This window comes from Drosophila persimilis, unplaced genomic scaffold, assembly GCF_003286085.1.
Source record: "Drosophila persimilis strain 14011-0111.01,24,50 unplaced genomic scaffold, DperRS2 tig00000663-arrow-arrow-pilon, whole genome shotgun sequence".
Taxonomy (NCBI): Eukaryota; Metazoa; Arthropoda; class Insecta; order Diptera; family Drosophilidae; genus Drosophila; species Drosophila persimilis.
Genome location: NW_020825331.1, coordinates 496,341 through 514,124, shown reverse-complemented (window position 1 = coordinate 514,124; position 17,784 = coordinate 496,341). Strand labels below are relative to the sequence as shown.

Below are 17,784 nucleotides of genomic sequence, written 5' to 3'. Positions count from 1 at the left end.
ATAGTGTCGGTAAAGGGCCGATAAATTGCTGAATTTCTTCTAGAACTTTTATAATGTGATAACTATTTCTAATTGTTTCTATCATCCCGTTTTATACGAATTAAAAAGAGTTTTATATCGCACTACATAAGGCGCCAAATCAATAAAAAAAACAATCATCGCTTTCCAACATTGAAATGCCGCGAACAGCTGATCGGCAGGTTATTAATCGATGCTGCTATTGTTTTGTGCAAATTTTTTAGTATATATCCACTCGATATGATATCGCAGCTAGCTTTATTTCGTCGCCATCTTGAAATACCAGACGGAATGTCAAATCTTTCAAGCCTATCGATAACTCCTTACATTTTTTCCTGACCGACACGTCGAATCGTTTCTGACAAAGTAAAATACTTCCATTTCTGATTGAAAACATATATTTTTTCGCGTTATTTCTCGGGAAGTTGTAAACTGATCATCCATCTACGCAATCATGTCGGACAAAACACCGAATCCTACTTGGGCTGATGGGCTCAGCGACAGCCGTGAAATGCCGTCTTCTGCTGCCACAGCTGATGGTGCTGCACAGGAGGCTCCTGGCTCCTCTGAGTGGGTAGACCAAATACCAATTGGAACAGACGATGAGGAAATCGAGGAAATTGAGGACTTTGGAAACGACTCTCTCGTTTATGTCCCGCCAATTGAACCGCCGAAAATTCAGCAGAATACGTTTCTCCTCATTCAACAACAGCCAACAAGCTGGCAGGGCGGCCAGCCGCTACACAAGCCGATTCCACATTACGCTGTTCAAGTAGAACTTGAACCGCTCCAGGCTCCACCAAGCGCACTGCCACCACAGGCAGAAGCACAGGAAGCTGCACAGGAAGCATCATCAAACCCAGAGATCCTACCACTGACGAGCCTTGACATAAATGTTCTGCATGAGCGCTTTCCACCTATGCAGCAGCAGACTTGCAGGCTGCAGGGCTCCATGCCCCAAGCTTGGCGAAGTGGCCTGTCTAGTGCCTTCGTTCCATATCGCCCAACTGGTAAGTGGAATCATCTTGGACCGTGGCTCCTTAAACCCTTCCGTCTTATTCCGTCCACCAGTTGACCCCGAGAACGATCCCCCGGGAGCACAAGCACTGGAAAGCTTGGTACACGGTCAGCCGACAGGTGCGCTGAGTGGCCGCGGACACGCAGGCAGACACGCACACGGACGCGGACGCGAACGCCGACGCGCACGCGCACGCGGACACGGACACGGACATGGACACGAGCACGAACGTGGACCCGGGCGCGGACACGGAGCCCCATTGCTGGACCTGGCACCCACCAGAGGGGCACAGTCCATGCTAGGACAGGATGTGGGTGTGTTGCCCGGGACAAGCCATGACGATAACGCACCAGGGCCACTGCTGGACCTTAATCCTGAGTTTCGTGAAAGCCCCGAACCACTACGTTCCACATTATTTTCACAGTTTTGGAAAGAGTAGCCATACATATCTGTCGGCCTGCCCGATTGTATCTGTCGGCTGGGAAGAAAGTCTTTGTTCCCATGGAAGCAGATCATACAAAGGTACACAAATGAACTGGACAGGAGCACTGTATCCACTGCCTGTCCCCGACCTATATGTACACCATCTTAAACATCACTTGCTCATCTCAAACAATGTTTCTTACCCACAGGCGAAGCACGACTCAAGCCAGCTGACGGGGACCACGGCCACAGGAGATGGGTATTTTTTCCGCTCGAACAACACACATATCACTCATACACCATTCTATTTTTAAAACTAGATCTAACAATACACTCATGGTATCAGTTCAAAATTATATAAAAGTTTCGTATACAAGACAATACACAGAATCGATCGAACAAAAAAGAATTGTAATTTCTTAAAAATTATAATGATTCAATGAAAATATATTTATGTATACATCCGACAACATTCTGACGATAAATGTTCAAACAATTCATTAAATCGAATATGCAACGCATATCTTCAGCGAAACATGCCAATTTATATTTATTTAGCTCACAAGTGTACCTTTATTACTTCTAAATTTTGAAATTATATTTAGACCTTTCCTTTCTCGGAGGAAACAGTTTTCTATATGCGTACATATATGTACCTACTTATATGCTATATGTGTGCATAATATTATACAAGTTTGCTGGTTTATTGTCATTATTTGTGATGATCATAGCATTTAATGGTTATATTTACAAACAACCCATTGCCTAGCCGAAAAATGTGATAGTTTTACATAATGCTTTATAGTATACTCGATTTAGCCATATGTAACCCAATTTGTTTTCCATTTTGATATCTGTGGGTATATACCCATATAGACCAAATGCAATGCCAATGCTTGTAAATGTGGATATGCATATCAATTTTAAGAATGATATAGAATCGAATCGTGATAGTAATGATTTATAAAGTCATTTAATTCTCCTCAAAGTGTGATAATTCTAGATAGATTCTAGAATTCTTCCACTCACATCTAACAGAAAAAAAGTAAAGTCTAAAGCTAGTTACGTAATGTAGGCATTTAAGATAATACCCCCGCCATCCGGCTGCCACATCGAGGGCATTTGATTAGTCAACAAGCCACGGCCCCGCCAACTCCAGGCCCAAAATCTATCCAATCAATACGAAAGAATCTTGAGAGCAAACTCAGCGCCAAATGAATTATTTATTTGGATTTATTTGAGGCCGAGTAAAACAAATGACCCAAGCCAACAACAATCGCCGGCCGCCTACCAGAAACATTAGAGGGAAAGCCATTCTCTTGCTCCTGCTGCTCCCCACGCCCCCCACACACACACACACATACGCACGCACAGGAAAATAATCGAGAGAAAAAAAAGATACGGGGAAAGCAACCGGACGGAGAGTGGAGAGCTGCAGAGCTGACAACAAAGCGAAAGTGGCATAAATAAATAAAGAGCAAAACACAAAGCATATTAGGCTAAGCTACTTGCGATTTCCGTTGCACGTCCGTCCTGCTATAAAAATGCGGAAGCTGATTAGCCAGCCCGGCCCCAGAACCACCCACAAAAACCACCTTCGTCTCCACCGACCCACCGACTCACCAACCCCAACCCCAAACACCATAGCCAAGGAAAAAATGAACTCCGTGGCAATCTTGGATAGACGGCGGCGAACCATTCAGCAGACCCTTGGACCCCAGACCGGGGGTGGTTGGATTTTATGAGGCACGAAAATTTACAACGCCTCTGGGGTTGTCTTCAGACCCAAGACCAGCCAAAAAAAAAAACAACGATGAAGACTGTATAAAAAACGAAGAAAAGAAAGAAGTTGCCAAGTCTCATAATCGAAATTGGTCACAGGTGGCCCCAAGCTCAAGTTGACCAATACCCGGGCAGCCCTAGGACCGGTCCCGGTCCCGGTCCCGGTCCCGGGACTGGGACTGGGACTGGGGCAGGAACTGAGCTTATTGAAATTAAATGTGCTGGCCAGCAGATAATACCCATTTAAGGCGTGTTTAGTTAACTTGAGTTTGATTTGGGTGACCGTGACCCCTCGCCGGGTGTCCCATCGGAGGTAATTTATTGTGAAACTGAAGCTATTCTCAGGACATTCGATTAGAGATTGGAGTAGGAGCGAACGATAAGGAGGATTGGAAGGGGGGTTGTCTTCTCAATCAAACGCCCACTCTCTATCGCCTCTACTTCTGGCCACGTAAATTAAGAAAAATTACAAAACAAAAAAAAAACCAAGGCCTTCCTTTTGGGGCAACCTCCTCAGACGAGACGAGTGTGTCAACTCAAGACAACATGACATCTCCTCGCTGCTGGCCCTCTGCGTTCTATTTGGACTAAATTTTTAATCAAATCAAATGACAGAAATCATTAATTTTGCTTCAGCTAGACATTTGGACCATTTCTCAAAAAAAAAAAAAAAAAAAAAAAAAAAAAAAAAAAAAAAAAACTAGAATGAAAAGAGGGAAGAAGAAGAAAACAAAGCAAAATATTTTCTATTTGCATGCTTAAAATCTTAAAGTATTCATTGAGGCAGAATCTACTAGAGGGATTCGTTGAACTTCAGGATTTTTTTTTTAATCCTCTTTAATTCCTTTTTATACAAGTATGATATTCCTTTCTTTAATCGCAAGATTCAAGATCTCAAAAGGCTCCAAAATATTTCTTATCGTGCTCTCTATATAGAACAGAGCCGTCCATCTATCATGAGCAGATAATCTGTGACAGCCACCAGCTGACTCATCCCGTGAGAGGAAGGAAGGGGTAACTGATCCTGGCAGCAGCCCACGCCATCGTCCTGTGCTAGCAAGTCATCTATCACAGGGAGCTGATCTTTAATTATTTGAACGATTCAATTGACATTTGTAATAGTTTTTGCCTTGCCCAACTCCCACATCATTTTGGGAGCTGGAAACATGTGTCCCTGACACAACATGGGAGCTGCCCTGCCCAGCCCTGCCCAGCCCTGCCCACCGAGGGCTAGTTGGATAGGACGGATGCTGACGAGCGGACATTGATAAATCACATATGGATGTGCGCTTGAGGTTGGGCGTTGGGCGTTGGGCGTTGGGCCATGGGGCTATGGCTGTACAAACGTATACGTTCCGCTGTTGTTATTTCTTTCCACTTTTTCTGATGTTTCGAAAACGCGACGTTGCAAACAAACCGGCAACCGAGCGACCGAGCGACCGACCGACCAGTCAACCAACCCCGCCGTAGTCCGTACCCCAACCCCCAACCCCCCCACTCTAGCGGCCCAAAGTGCACACGCTTTTCTGCAGCGACATCAAATTACGAACTCATTATTGTTAGCGACGACAATGGGGTACCGGTACTAGGGTTTTCTGGGATACACGTACCCATCTCACTCTCTCTCTCTTCCTACTTCTCCCGTAGCTGGACAGGAACTCGGTTTCTGGAACTGGGGACTGGGGACTGGGGACTGGGCACTGGCGACTGGTTCCTGGGTTCTGTTGGTGCTTGCATTTACCGAAAAATACTTGAATGAAAGCAGGGTCAGGGACCCGGTCGCGTTCCCATTCCCGTTCCCGGGATGAGGGTATTTGTTGACGTTGATAGCGAGCTATGCGCGAATGAGCTGGTATTTTTTCTCTCTCTCTCTTCAATCTCTCCCTCTATTTCTCTATTTCGCTCTGTCGCTGTGTAAGCGAGGGCAAACGACACCGAGAAACGAAAACCCACATCAAACTGACCAAAATGCATGGAATGCCTATGAAAATTGTAAAGCGTTGTTGCATTGTTGGCAGCGCCGTATAGCGTTGTGCACCCTTTCAACACCCCGCGATGAGCCCCGCAGTGCTGCACACTGCACACAACCCGACCCCCATCCCACGATGACCCCGTAGCGCTCATTAAATGACACTCGCAGGGAAGGCGGACAGAAATTGCATGCTATAATGCACACAGGGCTTCGCAAGCTACGCTAGCTGCATTCTGCATGGAGGCAGAGGCATATCACAAGAGGCGTGGCATTGCATAATTTTAGTTTTTCCATTGGAGGCGCTAAAAAGCCAGAGAGGCGACCCATGGGCCCCTGCCGCCTGCCGCCTGCCGCCTACCGCCTACTAGCTGCCGCCTGCCCGTGCCGCTCATTCGCTCGTCCATCAGCATATTTGCCCTGTTTCTGTTGTCACACGCAGAGCTCGGAGGGGGCTTGGGAGGTGGCTGCTTTGTTTTACTTTTGGCCAGGCCGGGCCGGGCCAGGCCACGCCCCCACCTCCGCCTCCTGGCCCCTCTGTCTATAAGTTTATGTGTTGTTTCCCCAGAATCGGGGCATAGTGTAAAAATGAGCCAGCGATAACATTTGATTGAGCTCAATTATGTGCACATATAAAATATAAATATATAAGAATCTACTGGCGAGGAGTGCATTAATTATACGACATATCTTTGTAGAACTAGGAATATTCAAATAGGCAAACAAATCAATTGATATTATTTTAATAGTTTTATATATGCTATGGTCTGCTCCTATAATACGATACGATTCTAAGCTTAGGGTCCAACTGAAAGGAATGGCGTAATTTATCCCATCCATTGGATCATTTAAAATTTAATTTAATTTATTTTAGTGCCATAAAATATGGAGTTAAAACAGAAAATTCGATTGAGGATTAAGGAACTGTTTGTCTAAGGATCCTTCCATTAATCCTGAAAGGGGGTTTCATTGGGCGATTTATGTACGCATGATATCATTCTCCCCTCCGGTCAGGGTATTTCCAGCTGCGACTATATATGTTCCTGCTTTAGTTTTTGTTTTTATCATGAGAGAGAGTGGGCGTGGAGATGGGCAGAATGTGGCACGAGCACGAGGGAATTTTCGTCTAACGTATTTCGTTTTTCGTATTTGCGAAAAACCGTGAAAATTACATGCCGCTGACGCAGCGGCGCCGTCACTCATGACCTGCCTTCCCATGTCCTCTCTCCCGCTCTCCCACCATTTTGGCTGCACTTTTATTTCTGCCGAATTTCAGGAGGAAGCCGTGTGTTTTATTCTCCCCCGCCACCCGCCACCCGCCCCCTCGCGACCCCTTCCCACTCTCTATCGCTCTCACTCTGGCTCCAGTACTACCCGTCTCTCTCTGCTGATACGGCACGAAGTTGTCGCTGACCGCAACATCGCATGTTGTAGGTGCGCCAATGACGCTGATTTTGTTCCTGCTCTCGCTGCTGGGGCTACACATTATTAACAGTTCCTGTGACAAAGCCCCACTGAAGTGGGGCTCCAGCTTCAGCTTCAGCTACGGCTGCGGCTCGGCTCGGCTCGGGGTACAGCATAGGGTGGCGTCCCAGGTCCCAGGTCCCTGGTCCCAGGTCGCAGGTCGCAGGTCGCGGGTGGTCGGGGCGCGCCACCTGTCATGTTGCAGGCAAACGGGGCGACGCTGTCGTTTCGATGTCCTTTGCCGGCCGTTCGCTGTCCAACAAAATGTTTTGTGGTTCCCGTTGCCGTTACGAAGTTTGTGACGCCGCCGGCTGGTTGTTGTTTATTCTGGCTTCTAGAAAACTGCGCCACTGACATCCCCATCCTCCACTCATTCCATACAATACAATACCTCCTTTAATACGAGTACGGGTACGCGCTAGAGAGAGAGAGCACAATTGTGTGTACGTTTATGTGAAATTGAGAAAATCTCATGTGTTTTCCTGGGCTTGGAAGTGCCCCTAAGTGTGTGCGTGGAACCGCTGAAAGTCAAGAGATTGTTGGGGATGCCAGTGCCAGCCACACTACATAAGTGCTTATAAGGATTCGCTAAATATTACAGCCTATATTTCTTTCTGGAGTGTTAAGACAACCATAACTTGCTGGCTAAACTTACCTGATCCTGGGCTCTGATCTTTGCCACTCAGCCTGTAATCCCGCATGGTCAAGGGAGGAGTGTCGCGCACCAAATAAATGTATGTACTACTTATATTGTCTTAAGGAGGCACTAGATACCCTAATCTATTGGGTTCCCAGCCACCAAGGCATCGAATGAAACGAGGCGGCGCACGTTCTGGCTGAGGTCGGAGTCGGGCTGGCTAATGTCTCCCTTAGAACGCTACAAAGCGATTCAGAGAAGCAGGCCACCCTAGGGATAGAAAGCAGGCGGAGGAGTACCACTGCAACACCTGAAGCATACCCGAGCGCCCTGGAAGATGCCTCCAAGAGGACACCAGGGGAACTCAGTACTTGCCTTTGCTAAAAAATACCTCGATTCTCGAGGATTCTCTTTCAAACCTCTCAAGCACTCCCCCATACGGATGACGAAGGGTCATACTGGCCTATGGGTGGCCCCTCATAACCTCACCTTTTATTGTCTTTGGTCAGAGTCTGGATTCCTCTCATGAAACTCTTTCATTGCTGTCTCATTGCCATACTCGTATGTGTCGCCTCCTCCGGCTGTCCAGTTTTGTGAATTTCCGGTTCTTAAACTTGTTAATTTACCTCAAAACACCTGGTCAATACCCTAGGATCTACTTATTACACACTTTTCAATATGCATTTTCCATTTGCCTACAAAAGCATTCCGTTTCCATTCCCTATTTGAAGATTCCAAATTTCTATTACATTCCCAGCATCACCCCAAAATGGGGAATGCGGCAATTACAGGCCCAGGTACTAAGCAGCAATTTATTAATAATAAGCAGAGCAATTAGCACTGCAAGTGATTTGATAGCCAGGCCTCTGAAGGAGCTCTCTGAAAGGTGTTGCGCGGCACACATGCACATGTCACGCCCCATGCACGCACACACGTACACCGAGTACATGTGTGTACTCGTATCTGTGTCTGCTTGTACGAGTACTCTGCTTGGATCTGACGTTTGTGTTTTTGGTGTGTGGTGTGTGACAGAGGCGTCATAATAAAGACACCCACCCACGCCCCCAGAGATCCAAGCAATTTGCAGTAAACTGAACTCGGATGATGATACCCGTGCACGTACGTCTTTGGAGGGGGAACAAGACAGTTAAATTTATTGCATGTGTGTATGTGTGTGTGTGTGGGGGTTTGGGGGTCTCTAATGATGGCATAATTAGCAGCAAACGGTAGGTAACTTGGGCCCTGCCTCAAGTGTCTATGGCTCGCTCTTCCTTCCAAGTTTTTGGCATTTGATAATGACATAAAGTCAAATTACTTGCAGGAGCCAGCGGCAAGCAGCGGCAAGCAGCGGCGGTGGGAGAGTGGAGTGTGGAGAGGCAGGTGGTGTCGGGTGGGGAAACATGTTAATTGAAAGCCCACTTATTGAAATGAAAACGCGATTGAGAGATGCACAAGAGAGTGGTTGGCTCTCTCCATTTCCATCTCCATCTCCAGCTCCAACAGGCTGTCTCGGGCTGTCTCAGGCCGTGTCTGTACCGTTGTGTGAGTGGACAATTGTGCAATTGTGTTGCCAGGACACACACAGCCATGCGGCCACACAGGAGTGGCCATCAAATTTTCTATTTAACGCTTGAGCGACAGTCCCACACAAAGAGGACCCAGGACAGATGCTTTAATTTCGAACCTGTTCAACCTCAAACACGATATGAAAGTTTTTGGTCTGCTCTGTCCTTTGTTAACAACCATCTGCCAGAGAGGTGGAAAGCTGGAAAGGTGGAGAGTTGGAAGTTGGAAGTTGGAAAGGTGGAGAGCCAGTGTCAATGCCGGTTGTCCTGGGCAACAGTTTATTAGGTTGAGTCCTTGCCGTTTCTTAAGATTGCCAGCCAGCCGCCGCCCACACTTGGCCCGTGTCGCCATCGAATGCCAGTCATCATTTGAGGCAGAAAACGGGTAGCCAGGACAACGTCTCCAGACAGCGAGGGCCCAACACTTGACGGCAGCACAAATTTCTGATTTTCCACCCGACAAAAAATAAAGCGAAACAAAACGTAACGAATATAAGTAAAAGATAAGTAAAAGGCCAAAGGCCCAGCTGCGTCTGTCATGGCCATTGACCAGCCAAGCCAGCCCGTCCAGAATGGGATGACAGCCCAGGAGAAGTCGGTGTCAAAAAAGGTGACACGAGACAAGCTTGACTTGATGACGAGAGAGTGCGAGAGAGAGAGAGAATAGAGTGAGTGGACCCACCCCCCAAGGGCTAGGCCTTGGCCTTTCATTTTATGTTATTCATTTTTAATTTCTTTTGCTCCTTTTTTACACACACACACACACACACATACAGCTGTGCGAGTGTGTGTTTGAGTTTGGGCTTAAACTCACATTCGAGTATGTTAATTTTCGTATTTTAACGACAAGGATCGGGTCAGGAGAGCAGGACCAGGAGCCCGGGTCCCAGGACACGTTGACGATTTGTCAGTTCCAAGTCATAAGGCAAAGTTAATTTTCTGCCATTTGTTTCAGATTCGGGCACGGTAGATAAACCCTTTCTTTACTTATTGTACACATGATACTCGTACCCGCTCTCCGCATCTCCGTAATTGGATTGGGTTGGAGGGGTGTCACATATGGGCTGGGGGCTGGGCTTAGTGGCGGAGCACTTGACAAATGAGTCGCTGGGAGATATTATCCCACAACAAATATAGATACTATCGGGGTTGGGTAAAAAGAGTATACATATATTAGAACTACTTGAAAGTTGTAGGCTTCTATCAACCTTCAGAAGGCGTTCCAGCTAAGTGGAGATAAAAGAGTTAACAAAGTTCCCGCGAAAATAAGAATAAGATAAATAATCAGAGCTGAAGACAAGCGATTACATTAAGACCCAAAGCTCGCAGAGGGATAATCCCTTTTTTTGTGCCGTCTTAGAAGCCATTCGCTAATTGCTTCTATGCTTCATTAGACTGGGCCAAGGGGGGGGAAAGAGGGTAGTGAGCGTTCTTGGATCGCCGCCAAGCTCATTTAATATGAGCTGGGAGAACTCATTCATTATTCGCCGAGACTTAAATAAGGCTGCCCGGCAGCCAGGCAGCCAGAGCGAGTGCCAGAGCGAGTGCCAGAGCGAATGCCGGATTCCCCGGGAACATATTCGTATCGCAAGCTGAAAGTCTTTGCCGCCTCGTCCTTTTTGGCCGAGAGACCCTTTTTCCAGAATTTTTCTGTTGGCTGGATTTACTTTTAGACGCCTTTTTTCGCTTTCAAGTTTGACCATTTATTTAAACTTTTTATTTAGCGAGACTTCTATTTGCGCCAAAGTCTCTCCAGCAATAAATTCAATTCTCCTTTTCGCCGCTTTGCTGCCCCCCCCCCCCCCCCCCCCCCCCCCAGCAGCTCTTGTTAACCCCTTTGATGGGTAGCCAGGCCGGGGTTGGGGTGAGATTTGGGGCAGGAGGGGAATTAATTTTCTTAAAAGCTTTTCTTGGCGGCGCTGATTATCCAAATCCCACCTCCCATTCGCTCTTTCTGTATCTGTATCTGTATCTGTATCTGAGAATGAACAGGATTGGACTCATTCCATGCGCATTGCAACGGCATTGCAAGTGCTTTTTCTCAGGATCAGACACGAAATAAAATATCACTGAATGCGAGTACGAGCACTCTTTGCTTCTGGTCTCGTTTTAATCAGTTTTGAATTTTTAATTGAAATTTTTATTAACGAATCTTTGGCACACTACTCGAAGTACCTTATTTACAATTCATCTCTGGCTGACTGTCTTTCTGTCTGTGTCTGTGTCTGTGAGTGTGTTTGTGTGTGTGTGTGTTAGCTTAAATTTATTTTTAATAAATTTTAAAATATTTTTGTATTATATGTGTATATCTATTCTTTTTCTTGCAAAAAAAAACTGGTACATTATATTCTTAAACATCTAAATATATAATTGTTGCAATATTTATTTTACGTGGCAGAAACTGGGAGCAATATATAAACAATTTACACAGATCTGGTATCTACATCAGTAAAGTATCAGTAAAGTATCTATATGTATATATAATTACTTGTTTGGTTTTTATATTATAATTGCCCCCGCCTTGAACTGCATATATACTCGTATATATTATATGTTAGGGTCATACTAATTGATTTAAATTCGATATGTGAGCCGCTTAGACTAGGGTTGACCATACAAAAAAATAACACGCAAAAAACATTACATAGTGCGGGGACTGCTCAATGAATTTGTGGATAGATCCTTCTGCTGCCTGGCAATCGATAAGGTCTCTCTGCTGTACATGTATCTTTGAACTTGATCGCTGATAGAATGGTGAAGAAAGTCCTTGTGAGACTACTGCAGAATCGTTGCAGATCTTTTCTTTAAGACTTTCTCTTAGTAACATATAATGCATGACCAAGTGTCTCTACGTGCAAGCCAGGGATATATATATCTATCTGGATGTCCATGGAGCAACCCCCGCCAGCTGCGATATGGCGACTATTCACACAACACCACAACCGCAATACTCTCACTCTCTCTCTCCTCTCCTCTCCCTCTGTCTCAATCTCTGTCCCCGTATCCCTTGGGTTTGGTCTCCTGGGCATCCTTCCCATCGATCCGCTGCTCGCCCTGTCCATGCGCCGCCAGGCAGGTGCCCAGCAAGGCGACCGCCAGCCGCTAGTAGGGGCGCCACACATCCGCCGAAGGCTTGGGAGTGCGCGTCCGTATGGGGCCGCCACCACTGGACCCAGACCCGGAAGCAGAGCCGCTGGCGGAGCGAGATGTGGTGCTGACATCGTCCAGATCGATGGTCTCAACGGGCGACGGCGAGGGCGAACGGCGCGTGGAGCTGACCGGCGGCGAGGAATTCGGATTGGCATTCTCCGCATCCGGCGGATTGTGCGTGATCAGTGTGACACAGCGCTTGATCAGATTAACGCCGTCGTGGTCGCCGCCGCTACTCATCAACGAAGTCGCTGAGTCCTGGGGCTGCGCCTGCGTCTGGGCTTGGGCCTGGACCTGGGCTGGGACCGCACTGGCCGCTGCCGCCGCTGCGGCGCTCCTCAGCCAGGGTAGATCACTGTAGCTGCCATAGAGCTGGGTGTACAGCCACTGGCTGGACTGCGGCAGGAGCGGGCTCTGCAGGAAGAGCTGAGCGGCCAAGGCCGGATTGAAGCTGTGCGAGGGGGCAAAGTGATTAGCGCCGGCCGCCGCAAAGCCGCCGAACAGCTCCGATGGATTTTTGCTGCGCTGGATGAGGGCGGTGAATGCCCCACCCGATCCGGGGGCGGTCTCGGTCAGGGATCCGGCGACTGAGCGTCCACTGATCGTGGCCAGGCTTCTGGCATCGCCGCTTAGCTGTGTGCCGGGTTCCGCTTCCGCCTCGCCATCTGGTTCCGCTTCTGCCTCAGCTTCCGCTTCCGCTTCAGCATCCGCTTCAGCCTCCTCTTCGTCGTGTGTGAGCGGAGAGCTGATGCTCTTCCGGGGCGATCCCGTCACCGAAATACTATCGCTCTCGAAGCCCGCATCGATGTTGCTGCTGTTGTTGTTATTGTCGTGCTGCAGCGAGGTGAGGATCGTGGGTGGTGATCGGGGCGAGCCGAGGGGACAGTGGATCGCTGGCTGGACAAACGCACTCAACGTTCCACTGGTCGTTGTGGTGGGGGATCCCTCCGGACTGGTGGTGCTGTGAGCGGCACCCACTGTCGCCAATTGCTGTTGGTGCTGCTGCTGCTGCTGCTGATGCTGTTGCTGCTGCTGGCCATCTGCTGGAGGAGATTGAGAGAGTGAGATATAAATCTATTTCATGGGGTATATTTCAGGGTGCACCCACCGCTCAATCCTCTCAAGCCGCTGGCCGCCGGAAATGCCGCATGATGCCCGAAGAATGGGCCTGCTGGGAAGCCCGCTGAACGCCCACCTAGGGCCATGTGGGCACGCCAATCGGGAGCATGCAGATGACTGTGCATCCCCACCAAATGATGGGCGAAACCTGTGTGGGAGAAGAGAGCACAATATTGAGATTAAATCAATTTAAAAAGCATCGTATTGTTTACACAATTAACTGTAATGAATTCGGGCTCTACTGAGAAGCACTTCTTTTGAACAAAACCTCTGAAACTCAGCGAGAATATCGTCCGATGTTGGACACAACCAACATTCATCGCAAAAGTGTTTCTATTTCCCAAATTAAGTATTTTCGCTTAGAAGAAATTATACTAAGTATTGTCGATGAGAGGAGCAATTCCTGTACAGAGAATGAGGAGAAGTTCTACGCAGAATACAAGGAAGTTGCAAGACCAGGAGCTTCCCGGGTGTCTACACAATAGCCACACATTGGCGGAAACGGATCCATATACATTAGTGGCATGTTCTGGGTCGGCTAGTGTGCTCTCGTCAAGTCGGCCCTTAAACAGGCCAACGATCACGATTCGTTCATCTCCAAGGAAGGCGTCACCAGCACTGGCAAAGTCCAGGCAACGGGCACGACTGTGGCAGGGCCAAGAAACCTGGCGAGTCTTAAAATACTTTTGAATAAATGTATGCATAGTTCTTTGGATTACTTACACAAACAACAAGTTTAATATTTTATGCATTTTATTTCAAAGTGTTTGATATTCTTCTAAGTGGAATATTGCCATTTTTCTAAGTGTAACTATCTCTGACATACATACATATTTATACCAAATCGGATCGCTATACGAGTATCCATCAAGCAGTGCAGTTCACAGTAGTCAATGCCTTCTCGTTGCGAGCGTTGCATATTTAAACATAATTTTGAAAGTAATTTCTAGTACTAATAGTTCAGTTCCCATATCCCCCAGATGTCCCATCTGCTCTGCCAACTGCAGGCTTCTCATAAGCACACTTCAAGGGTATGAATAGGAGCACGAAGGTTAGGCCAACTACATAAATCATTCGAGAGACGGCCAAGTGCACTGCCAAGACCAAGACCAATAACCGAAATCTCAAAACCAAAAAAAAAAACAAAAACAAAGAGGAGCAACAACAAAACAAGCACCAGACCCAGACTCAGACTCAGACTCAGACTCAGGAACACGGACACGAACAAAAGAAGAAGTAGACGGAGAGCCTGCAAAGCCGTCTCGACCACATATAGCCCACTGTGCAAGACCAAAAATGTTGCCGCACATTTTGGTTGCTGCAAAACAACATTGGCAAGGCCTCCATGGCGGATGGATCCCTCCACTCTGCAACGCTCTGAGGCAGCCATTGCTGCTTGCTGCTTGCTGCTTGACGCTTGCTGCTGTGTGTACATATGTATGGGGCAATACATGTATATATGTATGTGTGAGTGTATCCAATGGGAGCGCCACCTGCCGCTGGCCGCCGGCCGCCGGCCGCCTTCCGTCATGGGAGCCGAGACCAAGACAAACTCCTAAATAAATTCATTAAAATTATCCCCCAAGCTGGGCCGTCCCACTCGCTCTCTCTCTTTCTGTCTCTCTGGCCGTTTATCTCTATCTCTGTCTCGCACGCGGCTGGCTGGTGTGTCCATGCGGCCGCCATCAAGTGGCAGCCCACATTTGTGGGCAAGTGGAAGGAAGCCAGTGCCAGTGCCAGTGCCAGTGCCAGTGCCAGTGCACTTCTGCCATTGCAGCAGCTTCCTTATAAGAGGCAGGCGCAGACACAGACACAGACACAGGCAGTGGCAAGGCGCGACTGTGACGCTGACTGAGACTGCGGCATTGGCAGTGGCAGAAGCTGAGGCAGAACCAAAGACGGTCGAAAGGAGGGGTCCTGGCTTTGGGGTAAGGACAAATGCCGAAGCTTAAGAAAACCGTCTCTGAGAATTCTCCTCTCTGAGACGCAGACCGACCACAATACACTCACATGCTTTTGTGCTCTCTTCTCTCTTTCTCCATCTCTACTTCTCTCTCTAATGGCTAGCTGGCTCTCACGCTCGCTAGCGTTGTCTCGTTCTAACACACTTGAGGCCAAATACTTGGCCAAGTTTTGCCAAAGTTTGCAAACCAAAATTTCACCGAAAATGTGACACCAACGAACCAACCAAACGAACCAAACAGTCGGCGACAGTGGCGGCAGCCAAAGGGGGTGTTGGAGTGGTGGCGGGGGGCCTCCCCCGCCTCCACTACTTGTAGGCAGTGCAGTGCAGTTCAGCATCTTAATCATCTCATCGCTTACGCCCAGCCAGCCCCCATGTCTTGAGCAGGTTCTTCTGCTGCATTACCTGATTGGCATGGCTGCATTACGATTTCCGTTTTTCCACCTATACAGCTCCACACACACACACGCATATATAGTATAGTCATTGATATCTGTACAATACATGCAAACTAGGTCAAACAGGCAACACTCAAGACGAGGAGGGGGGGGCCGCTTTTGTCATACAGACTCTCTCTCTCTCCGCGTCTCTGTCTGGGATCTTTTTGATGAAAACTTGTATTCAGTCAAAACAAAGCCGTGGAAAACCTTTCAGGCAGCGGAGAGGGGGTATCGGGGGCTGTGCAGCATCTGCTCAGAAACTTCGAAGCAGATTAAGACTATTTTCTGTTGCTTTTCCAGAACTCAAGCATTTTCGAGTAGAACTATGCATTTACTATTGAGATCTGCCAGCCCCTTTAAGACTTATGGCTTTCAAATGCACTTCTCAAAAACTCCAACGATAGTAGCAATGCACACATGGATCCTTCCATGGCCGAATTGAAGCGCGACTGTCCTGCCAGATGATGCGTATACGTAAACGTTCCAAGCCCCCTTAAGTAAAAGCCACCTGTGCAAGGTATAATGAGAGAGCGAGAGACAAAAAAGAAATTTTCAGATTTTACACAGTACAAATGACGATACGAATACCGAATCGATTCCATTGCCGGTTTAAGGAGGGCTCTCTCACATATGTCGGAACTATATACTACACAGCTTGACCAGTCCTAGAGGCATTCGATTAAGATTCAAGATGCTGTTCGAATAGGTCGGATCTTGCATACAAACTCTCTCCATGAATACCTTCGTCCCTTATTATATTTTTTGTCCAAATGTCCTGGCCATATTATTATGTGCTCTTCGGCAGTATATATACATAAGTACATATTTACATATATCTCCATTTATGTGTAGGCGAGCTGCTGTGTATCCCAGATGGGACACAATTTTATAGTTGGGTTTTAGTTTTGTGTCACACAAAATGGCAGCAGTTACAGCCCACAGAAGTACGACCGACTCGACGATCGGTGATGGTGGCGGGGGCCTCTCCCCTGGTCAGTCCTCTTCTGCATAGCATCCCCTACCCTGCTGTCACGCCTCCCTCACCGACACACATACACATACAGACACAGATCTGAGTAGTGCCCGCCCACGATGTCGAGTGCTACTTAAAGTTAGCAGCGGCTCCTCTGGCGACGGCGACGGCGACGACGTCGCAGCAGCAGCAGCAGCCTCAGCAGCAGAGCTGTGGCAGTGTTAGTGGCAGCGCAGAGCAGCAGGCAGAGGCATACCATTGAGCAAATTGTGTTGCCATATAATATAGCATCATGTCGATTTTGGGTAACCCAAAACTATGTGCATACATACATACACATGCCACTGTCTGTGTGGGCAATGGCCAAGCCCCCCAAACACACACACACACGCACTAGCAGCGACGTCGACAGTGGGTACCCCCCATAACAAAAACCTAAATATGCGGTCCTGTAAGGGAAACCCTATGTGCGATAAAGGGTTAGCCACGCTTGGTGTCAGTTTTGGGTTTGCCATTTCTACAGTTTTTTTGGTGTTTTTTCCCCTTTTTTTTTTTTTTGGGTCGGACTTTCTTCGGCACACCACGTAACGGTATTCGTCGATGCTGCTGCCTTGGCGTGGCGTATTCCCATTTGGGGCAGGTGCCGGTGCCTCCCCCTTCTAGTAACCCTCTCCTACGGCATTTCGATGTATGTGAGTCTGTATGCGTCTGTGTGAGTGTGTGTGTGTGTGTCGGAGCATAACGCGGTGCCATTGGTGCGCCACAAAAAGCTTTCATGAGCCCCAACGTCCTATGCTTATGTTTCCCTTCTCGTTTTTTGTTTTTGTTGCGTCTCTGCTTTCGCTTCTTCTCCTTATGCTACTTCTTCTCCTACTTTTTTTGGGTACCGCAATGTGGGGAGATATTCTGGTTGGTGGGTATGGTCAGGGGATGGTAACCAGGGGGCTTTAGAAGCATCCACTGTTGTAGGGAATGGGCGAGAGCGGAAATTGCAGCCATTTTCCATCTAGGGAAAAACTTGGACTAAATTTTGCCAAGATTCCAATGCGATTTCATGTGGCAAGTTCGCTTTAATTGTTGGTGGGTAATCTCATAGAAACTCGCAAGAATAATATATTGAACATGTTTGCTAGGTATTCAATACGTGATCTTATTTTCTTCAACCCATCCCTCCCACCATAATCTTCGTAATGTATTCGAAAAGTAAAAGACCATTTCACTGTGTAAGATCCGAAAATTTCCTTTTTTTTCCCGCTCACTCCC

At 47.7% G+C, this 17,784-nt stretch overlaps 2 protein-coding genes across 2 annotated transcripts in view; one reads left to right on the top strand and one right to left on the bottom strand.

Moving 5' to 3' along the window:
* The first annotated feature begins 472 nt into the window (after nt 1–472).
* On the top strand, nt 473–1,929 carry LOC6599441. Its single transcript, XM_002024503.2, has 3 exons — nt 473–1,028; nt 1,090–1,558; nt 1,669–1,929. Exons 1-2 carry the CDS (start codon nt 473–475, stop codon nt 1,473–1,475), a joined length of 942 nt encoding a protein of 313 aa, XP_002024539.1. The 3' UTR covers nt 1,476–1,558; nt 1,669–1,929.
* A 9,786-nt stretch (nt 1,930–11,715) lies between these two features.
* The window catches only part of LOC6599367, a 28,482-nt gene continuing 22,413 nt past the window's right edge, over nt 11,716–17,784 (bottom strand). Inside the window, exons 4-5 of the mRNA XM_002024505.2 lie at nt 13,135–13,293; nt 11,716–13,069 (exon numbers count right to left, since the gene is read on the bottom strand). Coding sequence (XP_002024541.2) covers nt 11,979–13,069; nt 13,135–13,293 — 1,250 coding nt within the window. The 3' untranslated portion in view covers nt 11,716–11,978. The remainder of the gene's footprint in view (nt 13,070–13,134; nt 13,294–17,784) is intronic.

Coding starts and splice junctions, on each gene's coding strand:
- LOC6599441 (XM_002024503.2), top strand. CDS start 473: ATGTCGGACAAAACACCGAATCCTACTTGGGCTGATGGGCTCAGCGAC. Junction 1,029..1,089: donor CGTTCCATATCGCCCAACTG/GTAAGTGGAATC, acceptor TCCGTCCACCAG/TTGACCCCGAGAACGATCCC.